This window comes from Rhinolophus hipposideros (genome assembly GCF_964194185.1).
Source record: "Rhinolophus hipposideros genome assembly, chromosome: 15".
NCBI lineage: Eukaryota > Metazoa > Chordata > Mammalia > Chiroptera > Rhinolophidae > Rhinolophus > Rhinolophus hipposideros.
In genome coordinates this window covers 50,603,401-50,620,456 of record NC_138061.1, presented here as the reverse complement: position 1 = coordinate 50,620,456, position 17,056 = coordinate 50,603,401, and the positions used below count along the sequence as shown (strand labels likewise).

The 17,056-nt window shown below is 38.2% G+C and overlaps 2 protein-coding genes across 7 annotated transcripts in view; one reads left to right on the top strand and one right to left on the bottom strand.

Annotated features, from left to right (window-relative positions):
• Positions 1-124: 124 nt before the first annotated feature.
• Positions 125-15,956, bottom strand: NUDT13 (nudix hydrolase 13). 4 transcript variants are annotated; one of them, XM_081074384.1, is made up of 9 exons: positions 15,840-15,956; positions 10,365-10,456; positions 7,381-7,520; positions 6,386-6,514; positions 5,443-5,549; positions 4,539-4,664; positions 4,264-4,375; positions 3,386-3,540; positions 125-2,332 (listed from the first exon to the last, which is right to left on the bottom strand). In XM_081074384.1, exons 2-9 carry the CDS (start codon positions 10,445-10,447, stop codon positions 2,132-2,134), a joined length of 1,053 nt encoding a protein of 350 aa, XP_080930510.1. In that variant the 5' UTR covers positions 10,448-10,456; positions 15,840-15,956; the 3' UTR covers positions 125-2,131. The 4 variants fall into 4 exon arrangements, with proteins under 4 accessions (XP_080930510.1, XP_080930511.1, XP_080930512.1 ...); XM_081074386.1 differs by having other exon boundaries at positions 1,248-2,332; positions 10,365-10,418; positions 15,840-15,921; XM_081074385.1 differs by lacking the exon at positions 15,840-15,956 and having other exon boundaries at positions 126-2,332; positions 10,365-10,560.
• P4HA1 (prolyl 4-hydroxylase subunit alpha 1) overlaps positions 5,952-17,056 on the top strand; it is a 102,865-nt gene continuing 91,760 nt past the window's right edge. For 2 of the 3 annotated variants that reach the window (XM_081074377.1, XM_081074373.1), the window contains exon 1: positions 10,844-11,044. In XM_081074377.1, coding sequence (XP_080930503.1) covers positions 10,976-11,044 — 69 coding nt within the window. In that variant the 5' untranslated portion in view covers positions 10,844-10,975. Of the gene's footprint in view, positions 6,029-10,843; positions 11,045-17,056 lie in introns of those variants that run through there. The other variant, XM_081074376.1, reaches the window with a different exon arrangement.

Genomic DNA, 17,056 nt, shown 5'->3' with positions numbered 1-17,056 from the left:
AGGAGTGCACACAAAGAAGAGGATCAAGCTCCCAAGATGAGATTTACATGCTCCAGATTTAGAATATTAAGTGTTTTTTACTGAGGATTAAACATGGGGTAGAGAAAAGGAAAGTAGTCAAAAATAAGGAATGAATGAGTTGCTGTTTTATTCCAGGTACCAGGAATGACCTTGAGCCAGGCTCACTCTAGTGACAAGTACATTTGTTTTAATGTTTTATCTTTTTTTACTATTCTACTTCATGGACCCAGTGAGTTCTTTTTATCCTTAGCACCTTCATAACTCATTGCTACATAAATATTCTCCAGCAAGGTAAGCCCTATACCAAAGTGTTTTTTATTTATCTGCCATTTTCAGCACCCCAATCGTGTCCTCTTTTGCCTCAGCTTTCAAATATCCTTGGAGTTCTAAAAAACAAAGCCCTCTTCCCACTCACTGCTGCAAAACAAAGTTCAGTGTCACAGGTCCTCCCGTCAGCCACTCTCATCTTTTCTTTTCTAAAACAACACATTAATCCAAAAGCAAACAGTTACTCCATGGTAAATTTGAGAAACTCATAACCAGGAATCCCACACACTCCTTTCTCTCTGTATTTTCAGATTGGGGATGTGTACACATGTGCTCACAAACACACCCACATAGAGATAGAAAAGATTGGGAGACGGTAATACACATGGACCCTGAACTGTTTTCTTCTAACTGCAAGATATGAAGAAATCTCAGGACCTCTATTTCGAGAGTGCTTTTCCCTTCTATGTGCTGGGTTCAGCTCAGGCCAGGGCAAGCTGCCAATCTAACAGGACAGTCAAGTCCCATACTGCGTATCCCTTAACATTTCCTGATGAAGGTACTTCGATTTCCCCCAAAGCAATGATGGTTTGCTGGCAAGAATGAGAGCAGTGACCTTTTGGGATCAAAAGGAAATTCAGTGCTTCAACTTTTCTAATTCTAGAATCTCTTTTGCTTAGTCCTATGGACCTTGATGTGTGAATAATCTTAGGTTCTCTAGCATTTGTGCTTTTAATCACAAGTTGGTACCTAAAATTATCGGACGATACAACTTTCCCCAGCCATTCATCTTTCCAAACTGACCTCTAACAGTATTTCTTCTGCACATTGCTTCAGTTGTTCTCAGACTTGGCACCTGGACTTAAACGTTTGTCACACCAATAGATTTTTTTTCTCTGCTCCCCCTCCAAATTCTCACTTTCTGCTGTTTCTTCACTTCATAAGACAGAAAAACACATCTGAACAAAGGTGTGCGAATTTATTTCCTTCAGATAAATTTTCCCTTATGACAAGGTACAGAATGACATATATGAATAAGAAATCCTAAATTTAGTGTAACCCATAAAACTCAAGAAATGGTTCATCCTCACTAATCCTTTAGTTGAAGTTACAACACTTACTGGATGTGCCAATGCAACCATTTTACATTCAGGAAAACAAGAATGGCAAAGTGATCATCTTTTCCTTGATTTACAAATTGAGCAAGTAACAACTAAAAAAACTGACCATCTTGGGCCCCAGTGGGATGCAGTTACCTCAAAAGACCATCACTGCATCTGAAGAATACTGTAGCTCCCACTTTCCTCATCCTTTCAGATGACTTAAAGAAATATGACTTATTTAACCACCATGTACAAAATAATTACCTGTACATGAATTCCAAATGTTATGTTGTGCTATTTTTCTTAATTCTATGGGGATAAAAAGTAACTCAGTGGTTTGAGATTTGCTACATATTTTCAGTACTAAGATAAAAGTTTTAACCAAAATGATACCAGGCACATTTTGGCAGTTAGTATAAACCCGGCATTAACAGGCCACATGCCAAAAGATGTTTGCTTCCCAGGCCTAGGAGAAAATGGGCAAACAAGAGCCTACATCCAAACTAATGCTCAGCCCTCCCTCTGATTTTGACAATTGTCATCTCATCAGTTTTTCTTCTCACACTGGCATTTTCGATTGCCTGTGAGTAGGCACTTCTTTCGTTAACATTGCTGGTAGAGGTGTCTTGCTGTAGGCTCGCTCATCTGCCTGGAGATGGCCTTTGTCACCTCCCTTTATCAACTGATGGCTGATATGTGCTTCTGGGGTACTGAGGAGGGATCTACGTGGCCTGATTGCGCTAAGCAGGCCGGGTAGAACAGGTTGGTTTTTCTACCCACTCCTTAATCAGGTGGTGGGCAATGGCTAACTTGGGGGGCAACCAGAATGGGACAGACCCATTCTGTTGCTGAGTATATGGGTCGTTTCTCCTCAGGGCTGTGACCACCTCATCATGACTAAACCAGGCAGCTGCTTCTAGTTCTCTCAAATTCACCTGGATCTGAAAGACATAAGGAAAAACAGAATGTCAAGTTAAGAGCTACAATATTTAGAATAATATGGCCAAAGGTGAGAAAATGGTTCCAGAACTGAACAATCTTACAAGATAATACCTGGGACCCACAGGTTAGGAGATAATCAGTTCTACATGAGTATATTGCCCAGAACAAAAGAGGCATAATTAAAACATGAGAGTTAAACATTATATATATATGTATATATATTTTTAATAGTTAAAAAAAAAATACCCCATTTTAAAAATCCTAGAAGTACAAATACTACAATATTAAGAGTGGTTAAACGAACATTGAGGGGTAAATTATGACTAATATTTATTTTTTTCTGTGCCTCTATTGATTGTATAATTTTCAATTTAAAAATAACATACAAATGTTACTCTTCTTTAAAGGATAAAGGTTAATTAATGATAATCAAAATCATAGTATCTTCTTTGCAAGAAGCAAAGTAATACAACTGCATCCACCGGAAGCTGAGACAGATTAGATATTAATCCTTCTATAGAAACCAAAACAGACAATGGACAGATAGGGACCACAATGGCATCTGTCAGGGAGGCCACAGAAGAGCAAGATGAGGTTGGATGATACAACGGCTACGTCCCTTTCAAGCAGAAGTTCCTGTAATTGTTATTATGTAATTGATAATAATTATTAAGAATAATTACTAGTCTACAACATCCTGACTGACTTGAGCAGTAAAATCAATCCTATCAGTCATTAAATTTGATGTAATTTATTGTGTGCCTGCTCTATGCAAGACGCTCTGTTAAGTCCTGATGATGAAAGATAAATTGTCTCAGGATTGAGATATATACAAAGAAGAATGGTGGTCATGATGGCACTCCCAATTTTCATGGTGATTATTTGTTTCCTTTACAAGATTGCAAATTCCTTAAGGATATAAATCATATCTTACACATCCTTGTATAATCTAGACAATGCTGACTGAGACGGGCTTAGTGAGTAAGTACCTACTGTGGAGCTTGGATGAGGCACAGGAAATATCACAGCAGGAGGCAAGCATTGGCACTTACCTCTGTCTGCCCTGGTTTCACAGTTGCATGACAAGCAATCATGAGTGAGCTATTCGGAAAGGGCCAGTGCTGGGATGCAGAGTACTGCAGTCTTTCTACTTCCAGTCCCACCTCTTCTGCAACTTCTCGCCGGACAGCCTCTTCCAGACTTTCACCTACAAGCACTCAGATTAATTCAGGGCAGCCCTGCAGCAGGAAGGGTGATACAAATGCCCATTTGTGAAAGGAGTGTGAAACTGGCTCCAAAGTTTCCATGAACTACTCTTGGGAGAGCTTTAAATCTCTGCATCTCTACCAGAGCAGGAATCAACCAGAGCAGGAATCAAGTCTGGAGTTGGGTGTTGAACTACAGTACTTAAACCTACTGGGTTAGTCATAACACGAAATACAAGTGACAGTGGGAGAGGTTACTGCTGCCCTCAGCTTTAATAAAATTCTAATGCCATCACTTGCAAATTTTATACCAATACACAGAAAAAAAACCCAAAACTGTAAATGTATTTTAAATCCTAGTAAATATGATGCATGCTGAAATATTTAGGGAGAAATGTACTAATTTCTGCAATCTGTATCAAAAAATAAGACGGATTGCTGGATGGATGGAGGAATGGATAGACAGGTACATGAGAAAATAAGTGTAAAAAATGATAGAATCTAGGTGGTGTTTTCACTGTATAGTTCTTTCAAATATGCTGTATGTTTGAAAGTTGGCCTGTAAAGTATTGGAAAAATACAGTTCCAGAAGGCCGTTTTCTTGGCATTGCAGGGAAGAAGGTGCTTGAGACTCCAAGTACTATGACAACAAGACAAAAAAATAAGTACTATTGATAAGCTTTTGTGTCCTCTAGTGTTATCTGTACATGCCCTAAACTCCTTACCTATATCACAAAAACCTGCCAAGGCAGAATACATTCCCTTGGGAAAGGAACTCTGGCGGGCAAGCAGGCATCGGGTCCCGTCTGACACCAGAGTGATCACCACCGGAGCCATCTAGGAAAAGGAGACGGACACTTACAAACCAAGCTTCGGAGTCTGTTCATGGGATGAGGGAGTGGGTGACTGAGGAAAGCCTTTCAACTGTACAGGCTTCCATCCCCAGGACAGAGCAGTGCACAGCCTTCTTGGATTGCTGTCCTTTTCAAGCAGGACTCACCTGTGGGTAATAGATGCTCTTACTGGCAGGACACACACGCTTGCTGCCAGCCACGTTCTTCTCGGTGGGCTGCCCACATCTGCTGCAGAACTGATGAGCATCATGCCAACGGAGGAGAGCCTGAGCCTAGGAATACAAAGACAGGCTCGGTTTCTTTTGCAGAGAACGTGGAGCTCATCTGTCACAGTGCTGGGCCTAGTATTCAGAGCAACTCAAAGGGAAATGCCAGCCCTTTCCCAGTTCACCTGCGTTGAATAGTTATTAACTGTTTGAACTTTAAAATAAGGAAACTATCTGAACATATTCCTCCAGCCTCTGAAATAGGAATAAAAGCATATTTTTAAATGTATTAGGAATTATTTAAAATTTATGTAACATATAAAGTATTATAATGAACATCCAAGTACTTATGAGCCAGCTTCCAATATAGTTGAACACCCCAACATGGACTCCTCCCCAGTAAAACTGGAATTTTTTTGCAAATGAAAAATGGTTGAAGATATCTCTGTAAGTGGACAATCGAAAGCACTTTAGCAAGTGAAAGATAAAGCTGTGAGGATGAGTCATTAAAGCAATAAAGACTGATTTCTCAGAAGAAGGACATGCTGCTGTGTCTGTCATGCTGTGGGCCATTAACATTGTTTACGAGGCCCATAGATCCCATCGCCATCGATCTGCATGTCCTTAGGAGAAAACGGTCCTGACAGCGATCCTGCCAAAAACAAGGGTCAAAGAAAGAAGAAGCCATCTCCCTACAGCACGTTGTTCTTCTGCCAAGGTTTGTAGGAAAAACTATAATTTGCAAAAGAAGAAATCAAGTGTAGCTCTGGCCTTCTTACGCTTGCATTTGCCCTTACACGCTGCTTTGCTAAATTTCCTATAGAGCTGAGAAATCGGACTCTACCGTGGATAGCAAGGAGGCGTCCTTCACATTCAGCCGAAATAGAGCCTTCCTCAACTCAGTGAAAGACCCCTGGAGCTCTCTCTCCATTTCCAGTTTCTGTAAGGAAGCTGGAAAATTAGAAAAGAGAATGAAATGAAACAAATGCCAAACTTTGCTTCGGGGCCCCTCTCAAGTGTATCCTGTTACAACAGTGTTTCCCAGACTCACCTAGTAAGACTCAACTAGGGAAAATTAAAAAAACAGTTTCTCAAGCCCCTACCTGGAGATTCTGAACAGCAGGTGAGTGAGGCCCAGAAATCTTTATTTTTTAACAAGCACCAGGTGATTCTTATATTCGGGCAAAGTTAGGAAACATTAGAGCATAGTATTATTTCACAAGATCCTCTTCGGGGCAATAAGAACATTGGCACTAGCCACACTCTAACCCTGGAAAAGAGACGAAATGGGACCGCTAAGCTCTCTGAACCTCATTCAGCATCATTACATTTGCACCCACATCCTGAAAGAAGAAAAGCCTGATAGGAGCCGTGAGCCTATAGCAAGCTGGTTCCCAAAAGCAGGTCTGAAGACCCAGAGCTACGCCAAGGTAACAAGCTTATTCACTTGCATGGATAGGAGAAATAAGAATGATGTCATGAATTTTTAAACATTTCTTATGAAATACTGAACACATAAAAAAGGTATAAAGGTACAAAAGAATAATACAATAAACATCTGTGTACCTACCACGTGGCTTAGAAAGAAAGCGTTAAATTAAAATGTCCTCTATTTTCTTTTAAATGATGATAACAGATGGTAACATTTTTTCCATCCTAACTTTAAAAAAGTAGAAAGTTGATAACCTTCATGTATTCCCAACATTGTCTTTGAAATTTTACTGTCATGTGAAATCCCGAAGTCTGAGAAGCCCTGGGAAGTACCCATTAGGAATGATGCTATATACCATTTGTGGAAGAGGAGCTATTTAGGTTCAGAGCAAACCATGCTTCATTCTGTTCGGAGCATCCAATCAGCACAGAATCTTCTATTCTTTGTGCGTCCTGTCCAAACTTACCCAGGAGCCTTTCCAACTCTAAGAGACAGAAAAGGAGAAGGGAGAAAAACAAGGGCTTTCATTGAACCACCAGATCTATATTAAATGCATAGGAAATCATGTACTTAAACTCGAAGTAGGTATACGTGGCTTCCAGTCGCTGGCCTGCAGCTATATAGCTATACCACCTTGGTGTAACTTAACCTTTCTAGGCCTCCATTATATTTTTCTGTGTTGCTAGAAACTACCTATCCAAGTACTCCAACATCTGACCCTTGGAGGAAATTCATGGCAATGTATTCAGAAGCTGGTGTATAATGAGTGACATTATATAAAACTAAAAGTATCTTGAAAGCCAAATCCCAGTGGTTTAGATATCTCTACTGATATACTCCAGAAGAGTTCTAGACACAAATTCATCTTAATTCACTTTTCATTTTGACCTTTCTGGGAGAAATAGTCATGATGCAAATCTTGGCCAGTATGAATGTTTGACTCCATGGAGGCTGCCGTTGAAGGCATGGGTTGGCAAAATCTTTTAGGCTTTTGAGCCATAAGATCTCTGTCACAAGTACTCAGCTCTGCCATGATAGTGCGAAAGCAGCCATAGACAATCTGTAAATGAATGAGTGTGGCTGTGTTCCGGTAAGGATTTATTTACAAAACGCGGTGGGGTTCAAAGTAGGAAAGCAGTTTTGCCCACTCCCGGGATAAGGCAGTTGTGGTTCATACCATCACCCAATAACATGACTAGGCAACACAGGTTTACACACTGAATAATTAAAAGGCAAATGCAGTTTGAAATGTCTAGACTAAGGTTGAAGGATCCTTCTCAGGGATTCAATATGGACTGAATTCGGCTTCGTGGCGACAGGCTGGTCTCTCCTGGTCCACTCTGGGCTTACCTGATAGGTTATACTTGGGGGGCAGGTATTGATGTTCTGATTTCTGAAGCAAAGGAGCCAGGCCATGGAAGAGGTAAAATGCTCCTGTCTGCTGAGCTTTTTTACATGCGTCATTGTCTTCCTTCAGTTCAAATAAATACCTATATTTTGGGAAATAAGGCATTACAAAACTACTTTAGTTACTTGTACAGCATTCATCTTACAGAATTTTGTTCCCTCCCTACCACAGTTATTTCCTTTCATTTTTTTATACCCTGAATTGCTCTATAAAGGACTTGAGGTGGCTAGGCAATCATTCCCTCCTTTGTCTTGGTGGATACCTTGTCGATACTTCTGTGGGCGCACATAAGTGATATTATCTGTTCATTTGTCTGTCTGCCCTAAAGACTATGGTCTCCTTAAGGGTAGGGTCTGCCTTAGTTCTGTATCGCCAGTAATTAGCATATTGATGGCTCAATTCCATAAATATTTATTGAATTGAACTTCAAGGGTAATAAATATTTACTAAATTGAACCTCAAGGTACTTTGCCAATATTACACTGTGAGGCAAGAATTTACATGCAGTGGATTGAAAGGAAAACAAGTATAGTGATAAAACATCAACCACAGAATACTTAGAGATGGGAGTGGACTTTATTATTGCAGACAAAGAGCAAACACTATACCTTCAGTAACTCTCATTCAATCTAGGGAAGATAAAGAACAAATTTTATCTTCAATGCACCCTTGTTTCAAACATCTAGTCCCCCAGGTAGACACCATTTGCTCCTTATCTTTACTGAAGGGACCACTGAATGGAAAGCAAAGACATTATTTGACTTACTTTGAACAAGTGTAATATTTTCAAAGTAAAAATGTGGAAAGGAGAACATCATATAATTAGCTTCTCTCAAAGAAATAGTACTGGGGCACGTTCTAGGCTTTTCTGGTACCTTCATGAAGGATGGTAAAACTATCCTTTCAAGAGACTCGGGAATCAGATCAGGGTCCACATGATTCAGGGGGTCTGAATGTGGATTCTCCTTCTGGGGCCTTAGGAATAACCATTTTTGCCTGTTGAAAGCCCTGAAACAGACTCTCGGGTATATGGCATATTTTGGCACTTACGTGGAAACACGATTGACAGATATGTTCTGTAGGACCAGGGAGCTTTTGTACCACCAGTAGGCAAAATTTGCTCAACATGAAACTACAAAGCAAAGTGCTAAACACACCCCAGTGGCATCTTTAGGTACCTATTTTTGACTGTGATAGAAGGGGTCAATGATCTCTTACAATGATCTCTTACAATGATATCTTTATAAACAGAAGACAAAAGAAACCTGAGATAGTAATACTTGTGGTGTTTTTAAACTTACTGAGTGACTGCAGCCTCCTAGGGCAAAGACTCAATGTATGTCAAAAGAGAGACATGTGCCACTCAGAAGTTACCAAATATAAATAATAGAACAAACACAGCTGCCTTCGAAAAAAACAAAAAGAGTGGTACAAACTGTACTTTGCCCTAATGACCCTAAAAAGCAAAACACGCAGGTTAAGGTCTTAAACCCTGGGCCTCACTGGAACTGGAACTGAGATCCAAAAAATTTCTTACATTCTTCTTGGTCAGAAACACTATTTTAAAAAATTCATTTATTCTCCTCTAGTTATAATAGCATAGAAACCACAAAGCTCAGATCAAATTTAAATGTTTTTTTTCTTATTATAAAAGTAGAAAACAGTCATTCTATAAAAATCAGAAAATACAGTTATCAATTTTTTAAAAAAGGGAAATCATCAAGAATCCCACCAATCAGAGATGACCACTATTTACATCTTAGAATTCTCCAAACTATCAATATTATGCATTTATACATATATAGGTCTATTTAGAATCATACCTACTAATTTGTAGCCTTTTTGCTTAAACATATTAACATTTTTTTCACACCATATTCTGTATTAATAGAATTTTATTCTTTTCTCATGATTTTGTATTCATTTTTTAAATATAGTTAATCACTTTAACATACTCATTTTTTAGACTATTCAATATTTCTGTTACTGTTCTCAGAGTCTCAGCCTGAGAACTTCAAATAACCTAAATGCCCAACAATATCTCAAACAAGTACCGTATTACGATTTTGCTGTGTTCTCACTCTTGCTCACGTAAAATTGTATGCTTATGTGCCTTTAAATTTTGAACGAGGCACTCATGTTTGGCAGAGCTTTCTACATGGGGAAGCCCTGGTTGTGAGTGTATCCCTCCAGAGGAGTTTTATATTTGCTTCTGCAAGGTGCCCCAAGGGTATTGTAAGTCTAGAACTACTACTTAAATTCTTTCCTTAGGTAGGGGGCTTTTGGACCACACCATACAGACAGTGCAAATATAACCCCCAAAACTGTATGAGAGCAGGCTAGTGATTTCAAATTCACAGATTTCAAATTTGCCAAGGCTGAGACAAAGAAGTCCTTTATCAATTTCCTGTATGGATGTAGATTTCTTTTTTCTAGTCCACCTTTCACAGAAGTTTAGTTGTTTGGTGGGGGTGGGTAGGGGTATTGGAATTATCTATCTTATTTTTGGGAAACTTTATGAATATTATTCAGAATTTAATTTTGTCATAATGGGTGCACTATAATTTAATTAATTTCTCTCTTTTTGTTCATTCATCCATTCAACAATACTTTGGTGCCTACTATCTGCCAGGTAATGTTTTATGCACTAAGTGTACCGTAGTGGAAAAGACAAAGTTCCTATTTTTTTAAGTTTCAGGTGTACAAAACCATGTACAAAACCTTTACACCCCTCACAAAGTGATAACCCCCCAATAGATACTACTGGAAATGTAGTTTAGAATTTTTCCAATTATAATTTTCAATGACCATCCTTTATATGTAAATCTTAATCACAGAACCAACATCCTCAGTAAGGATTTTGAGATTTGTATAACTAACTGGGCCAAAGATAGAATAATCAGAGTTCAGGTTGGTCAAAACTCACCGGGTCTTAGTGACATAGGTTGACAGCAGCCTGTAACACCAAAAAGGTTTTCTCCTGCAAGCAATTCCACAATACAGGGACATTGTCAGGTCCTTAGAGGAAAGAGGAATTATAAAAAAAAAACAAAAAAGATCAGAGTGCAATTTAAATAATGAATCACCAAGAGGGTTATCCTTTAAGCCAGAACAAGATTACTTTTTAATATTAAAGAAAGAAAAACTGAATAGGAGTCAGATGATCTGGCTTCTAAATTGTATTTCTACCACTAACTAGCTGTGGGATTTTAACTTTTCAATATCTCTTTCCTAACCTACAAAATTAAAACCTGTTCTGCCTACCTAATATGTTATTGTGAGAATCAGTTAACTATCCAAAGAAGTACATGCTTGTCTTTCCATATTGTGGACTTATTGGTAGGAGTTAGTTGCCAAGCCGAAGCCTGTATTTCTCTCCTCCCTTGTATCTAAGTAGAGCCCAAACTAAGTCTTAACAATGGAATGTGAATGGAGTGATGTGTATTTCTTCTAGGCTGAAGCAGTTAAGAAGTGGGTATACCTCTTCCATTCTCTTTTCCCTTTCAGCTTGGAAGACTGGAATGTCAGAGCCATTAGATGGAGAAGCCTGGAAACTTGAATCACTCACTACATGGAGAAATGCCACCCACTAACCAAAGACGATTTGTGAGTGAGAAAGTTCTGCCATATTAATCCACTAAAATTTCAAAGTCTGTTATAGCAGCTAGCATTACTCTAATAGACCAAGTAAGCCTGGGCCTCTCTCCAGAGTAATGGAGCCAAGTTTCTCAGAATACATGAAAACCAAAGTCCCTCTGAATATGAAGTAGGAGAAATCCTGTAGAAAAGAAAAATATAAAATCATGGCCATTAGGAAAATATTTCATAAAGCAGCTCTGTAAATTTCCATGGATCTAAGGTATTCCCTATTTTTTTGTATCTCAGCGTGAGAGAAAAAATGCTATATCTTAAAAATACATTCTGCAGACAGTGAGATTCCTTTTAAATTGTATATCAGTAAGTATTTTATTCCCCATGCAAAGTACATTTCATGTTAGCAATAAAAAAGTCAAGAAGTTCCACTGAAACGAGAAAAGCAGTAACAGTTAAATAACAAACCACCCTTTTAACTGTGCCCAAGGAAAGCAAGCTTTGATACTGAACCACTCAGGTTCAGTATCATCTAAAGTTTAGGTCTGCTTCTTAATTGCATAATTATGAAACACTGATGACGAATCCTTGGACAGTTTTGGCTACCTTTGTCCTAGCCGAGGGTAAATTTAGCAAATGACATTCAACGAAGTATTTATTGAATACTGACTTTATACAAGGGCCCTTAAGGAATACAAAAATGTACAGGATGAAAATCCTGACCTCAAGGGACTCTAGCAAGACAGAAAAAACAAACAAATTTCACAGAAGTCAATATGTGGTATGTGGGTTACACAGCATTCCTGGAGAGTATTAAAAGTATAATCACTATTTTACTAACTTAAAGACTTGTGTGATATACTGGAAGAAATGTATTTAAAGTCAATATTTCTGTCTCTTTTAGAGCTCTGAGAACGTAAATTGGTACAACATTTTTGGAAGGCAATTTGGGAATATCCATCATAATGTTACGTAAACATTCCTTTCACCTAGCAATTCCACTACTGGGAATTTATCCTAAGAAGGGAAGGATATGTACAGAAATGTTAACTGAAAATTATGATAAAAGGGAATAACACACAGCTGTTAAACAGAAAATAAGGTAACAGTAGAAAATGTATGTATGTAGTAAGAGGGAAAGATAGTAAGAAAAGCAAGTAATATTTAGTTGGTTTAGCATGATCTAATTAATTTATAAACAAAGGGACATATACATACCAGAACAAATAAATTAGACACATATTTATTAGTATTTTTAAAGTGACTAGAAGTATACATGCCAAACTGTAATAGGGACTAATTTGCCAGAGTGGGATGGAGATAGAGATTAAAAAGGGTACCTGTAATTCTTATTTTATACTTTTCCGTCCTTCAAAAATTTTTAACCATGTGTACCTCCTCCTACTACAACAAAGTACAATAAATCATAGTTCCTGGGACTAGCTGCACAATGAGGCTATTTCCAGGCCACTCTTCCCAATAGCACCTCACCACATTTCCTAGGAGCCAAAAGGAATTCCTCAGGTAAATTCCCTGGATCCTGAGAACTGTGTGAGCTGTCTGGTTGTAGTTATGAGTACCAGCTCATCTGCATGGCCCACTGCACTTGGCTGCCTGATGCTCTGCCTGCTTTCTGCTGCTAAATTAACCTCGCCCCCTGTGTAGTACCAAGACCTGCTGACTCACAGGGTGGTGGTCACAGAGCTTGTAGAAAATGTAGGAAATTTCCTTTTTAAAAAAAATTTATTTAATTTTACTTTTTTTTATTGGGGAAAGGGTACAGGACTTTATTGGGGGAACAGTGTGTACTTCCAGGACGTTTTTCCAAGTCAAGTTGTTGTCCTTTCAATCTTAGTTATGAAGGGTGACGTTCAGCTTCAAGTTGTTGTCCTTTCAGTCTTAGTTGAGGAGGGCGCAGCTCAGCTCCAGGTCCAGTTGCCCTTGTTAGTTGCAGGGGGCACAGCCCACCATCCCTTGTAGGAGTCGAGGAATTGAACTGGCAACCCTGTGGTTGAGAGGACGCGCTCCAACCAACTGAGCCATCCGGGAGCTCAGTGGCAGCTCAGCTCAAGGTGTCGTGTTCAATCTCAGTTGCAGGGGGCGGAGCCCACCATCCCTTGCGGGACTGGAGGAATTGAACCGGCAGCCTTCAGAGTTAGGAGCATGGAGCTCTAACCGCCTGAGCCACCGGGCCGGCCTAGAAATTTCTTAAAACAGCTTTGAAAAATATCAATAATCAAGAGGAAAACAGACTTATTTTAACTGAGAATTGGACCTTCATTGGTAGTCATAAGCCTACTAGATAAAGATTAAGTCTAATTCCTTTTCTGAATGGTCCCTTGTATATTTTTTATATATATCTTATATAAAAGTAGGATAACGACTGTTTAAAAGTCAAAAGGGGAGAAAACGATTGCCTTAAAATTCAGCTTTCACTGTATTTTTCTCTTTTAAGTAGATCATTTAAATTATAAAATTAATATAACTACATTACAGGGAATCTGGAAAATAGTATTGTGAGAACGCCCATATCACCACATAAATATAACTTGTAACTTAATACGTATTTTCTAGTCTTTTTAAACATACAACTTTTACATATTTATAGTCAGAGGATATGTATTTTTCAACTTGCTTCGTGAAACACATTATTAGCAGTTTTCTATGTTTTTATAGAAGTTTCATAATTTTTTTGGCTACATAATTATTACATTCAAGCAGCGTCTCCTGATTTTGCTAAACATTCCCCAATTTTAGACATTTAGTTTGCTCTGATTTTAAATCACCAGAAATAAAATACCACCTAAATACCTCTGCGCTAATATTTTTAAGTTACTTCTTTAAGATAAGTTACCCCAAAGTAAAATTATTGGGACAAAATGTATTTTAAAATCACATGGCTCTTTCTACACATTGCTAAACTTACAAGATTCCATAGTATTTGGTTTAAAAAAAACACACACACAAACTTTTATATTTTTTTGATCACTATAGAAATTGAAAGTGTTTTCAGATTTAATATCTTTATTCCCCTTTTGTAAAATGTCTGATGTCCTGTGCTCATTTGTTAATTGTGATTTTACTTTACTTTCGACCATTCTAATTTTTAAATATTATAGTACACTTATAGTATTCTCCACAATTTGATCACCAAAACGTATTTTACAAACAACTGCTTACATGTGTTGCTTTTCTCTGGGAAGCAGTCATTCAGACAGAACCTCAGTACAAAAAAGAGGCTCTTTTAACAGTTAACAGGATATGTGAGACTACTTTTAGAATGAAAATATAATTTCTTATAGCCTTGTATTATTTAGAAATCTAGTGCAGGGAAAATTTGCTACTTTTTTTCTGAAATGGTTTGTAATTTTTCACTGTCTTTTGGTGATCTTCAGTGTGATGCATTATTCAAAATGTATTGGCCCAAAGGCTCACATTTGGTAAGCATGCTGGTAAACATGCAACCATAGTCACATCCAGCTGCTCACATGCCACATTACAAACAGAATAGTTGTTTTTGTTTGAATTGGCAACTATTATTACATTTTATGCCTGGTACACTGAGGATAAAAGTTCACTATTCGCAAAATAAATTTGGCAGAAAATACCAACACCATTATTTTGCTTTAGATGACAAGCTCAGGACTGCCTTCTATTTTGTTTACAGTACAAATGCATGTCTCCAAAGCAAGGAAGGGATGGGGAAGAAAGTGCTGGGAGAGACTCGGACTTTTATTGCTGCCTCTCCCACTGACTGAATGTGTGACCTAGGGCTGTCACCAGAGCTTGGTTTCTGTTTCACTTCTCACAGGAGGAGAGAATATGGATCTAAAGTATATTACAACTATGTCAAGTTTTGTATACCTAATTCTCAGATCTGTTAGACTGTAAAATCCTTAAAATTTAGGATTGCATCTTCCCTATCTACAGTATCTAGCACAGTCCCTGTCAGTGTGAAACACAATATACATGAATAAATGAATGAATCAATCAATCAATGAATTTATCCCATTTACAGTAAGATAAAGCTTTGAGAAGTTAACCAATCTGAGATCACAATCTAGGGAGCAACGAAGTCAAACTCAGGGCCATCTGGCTTCTTATGTTTTGGTAAGAAATATATGGGAAAGCATTTTCCAACATTCATGTATTATTTATGTTTCTAAAAAGTACAAAGACTGATAGAAATGAAAGGTAATATTATGTTTACTGAAAACTATTAAATGATGAGACAAGTCCCTTAAGATTAACAATTTCTCTGAACCCCCTGTGATGAATGATTCATGTTTCTCATCCTATTCATCTTAACAGAGGATTAATTTATAAAGCAATACAGCTTGACAAAAAAGGCCCACCTTGAATCTCCGTGGTACTTTTACCAAGAGGCCAGGTTCAGTAACGTTTGAGAGAGTCATTTACAGAGAGTCTGTCTTTTCATTACTGTGAACCAGAGTGGGAAGGGAAATACGCAAACCTGAGGAGTCACTGGGATACAGATTTTAAGGTCTCACTGACAAGCTTTATGACATAGTTTCTAAAACTAATTTTTCCTCCCTAATTCAAAAAATAATTCTGGCACAATGTAGAGAAGTTAGCAAATTCTACTTTTAAACGACTCTCCAAAAATTATCAGAAAATTATTAGCTGTAGTTAATAAGATAGTTCCACAAGTTATGATGCAAAAGGAAGAGGGACTGAGCAAAAATCGCAAAATGCTGTAACCGAGAGTTTTCTTTGAAGTTTTGTTTATGCCTCCCCATAATCCCTCCTGCACTTAGAACCTGGACAGGTTTCTGTCCCCTGTACTCACTGAATTTTGTTGGGGGTGTCGTCCTAGGCCTCAATAATCAGCAGAAATCAGAAACTCCTAGGAAGTTAGGCTGTCCTTTCCCATTGTTGCCTCTGCCACACTTCCCAGAATCTTCCCAGCGATGCACTCTGGGAAATGTAGTTTAAGCTTTATGTCATCGGCTAAGCCCTTCAAAGTTAACCACAGTTGTCAAAGGCATGCTTCTGCCACACTTCCCAGAATCCTCCAAGAGATACACTCTGGGAATTACAGTTCAATCTGTAGTGCTGCTATGCCCTCCAACTGCAAAGTTAACCTTGGTTGTCAAAAGCATGATATTCTAAGATCTTCTAAATCCATTACCAGAACTACTGTGTCTTTGGAAAGGATATAGCATTTTTAATAACAAAAGGAAAAAGTCGTTAAACGCATCATAATACACAGAAAGCATATTTTGTGATGGGAGAGGAGTTTGGGGTAGGAAATCCCATACCTTTCAACCTTTTTGTATCTCTAGTTCTCTGACTGCCCACTTTAGAACTAGCTCTAACGTTGCATGAAATTCTGCCGATTTAAATGGACAAGACCATGTCTAGATGTGTTTGAATTTGTCATAGATTGCATCCCTTGATCAACCAGGGCAAGAGGATTCCATCTGACTGAAAGTAATCTCCCAGCAAAACTGCTTTGGTACTGCTGTCTTCTTAATACTAAAGTTACTTGCTTATACAATTAGACAGTTTTGAAGGCCATTCAATCAACATATATTTAATGAATAGCAAATGTCCCTGGGACTGTTATAGGCATAGGATATAGCAGCAAACAAAACATGAAATTTTCTGTCCTTGTGTAACTTACATTCTAGAGTAGGAAACAAACAAGCAAACAAGTAAATATGCAATGTGTCAGGTGGTTATAAGTGTTAGGGAGAAAAATTAAGCAAGATAACAGGAGGGAGGATTTTGCTCTTTTATGTAGGGTGGTCAGCCTCATTGATAAGGTGATATTTGAGCAAAGACCATGAAGGAACTGAGGAAGGAAGAAAAGTGGCTATCTATGGGAAGAGATTTGTAGGCAGAAAAAAATCAGCAAATGCCAGGGCTTTGGGACGGAAAAGTGAGCCTGGTAGATTTGAGGAAAGTCTAGAATGAAGCATGGTGGTCAGACATGAGGTTAAAAGGTAGCCAAGTGCCACATTACGTAGGGCCTTACAAGTAAGACTTACAAGTCTTACAATT

Coding starts and splice junctions, on each gene's coding strand:
- NUDT13 (XM_081074384.1), bottom strand. CDS start 10,447: ATGTCCCTGTATTGTGGAATTGCTTGCAGGAGAAAACCTTTTTGGTGT. Junction 7,521..10,364: donor ACCTATGTCACTAAGACCCG/GTGAGTTTTGAC, acceptor CCCAAAATATAG/GTATTTATTTGAACTGAAGG. Junction 6,515..7,380: donor CCCCAAGTATAACCTATCAG/GTAAGCCCAGAG, acceptor TCTGTCTCTTAG/AGTTGGAAAGGCTCCTGGGT.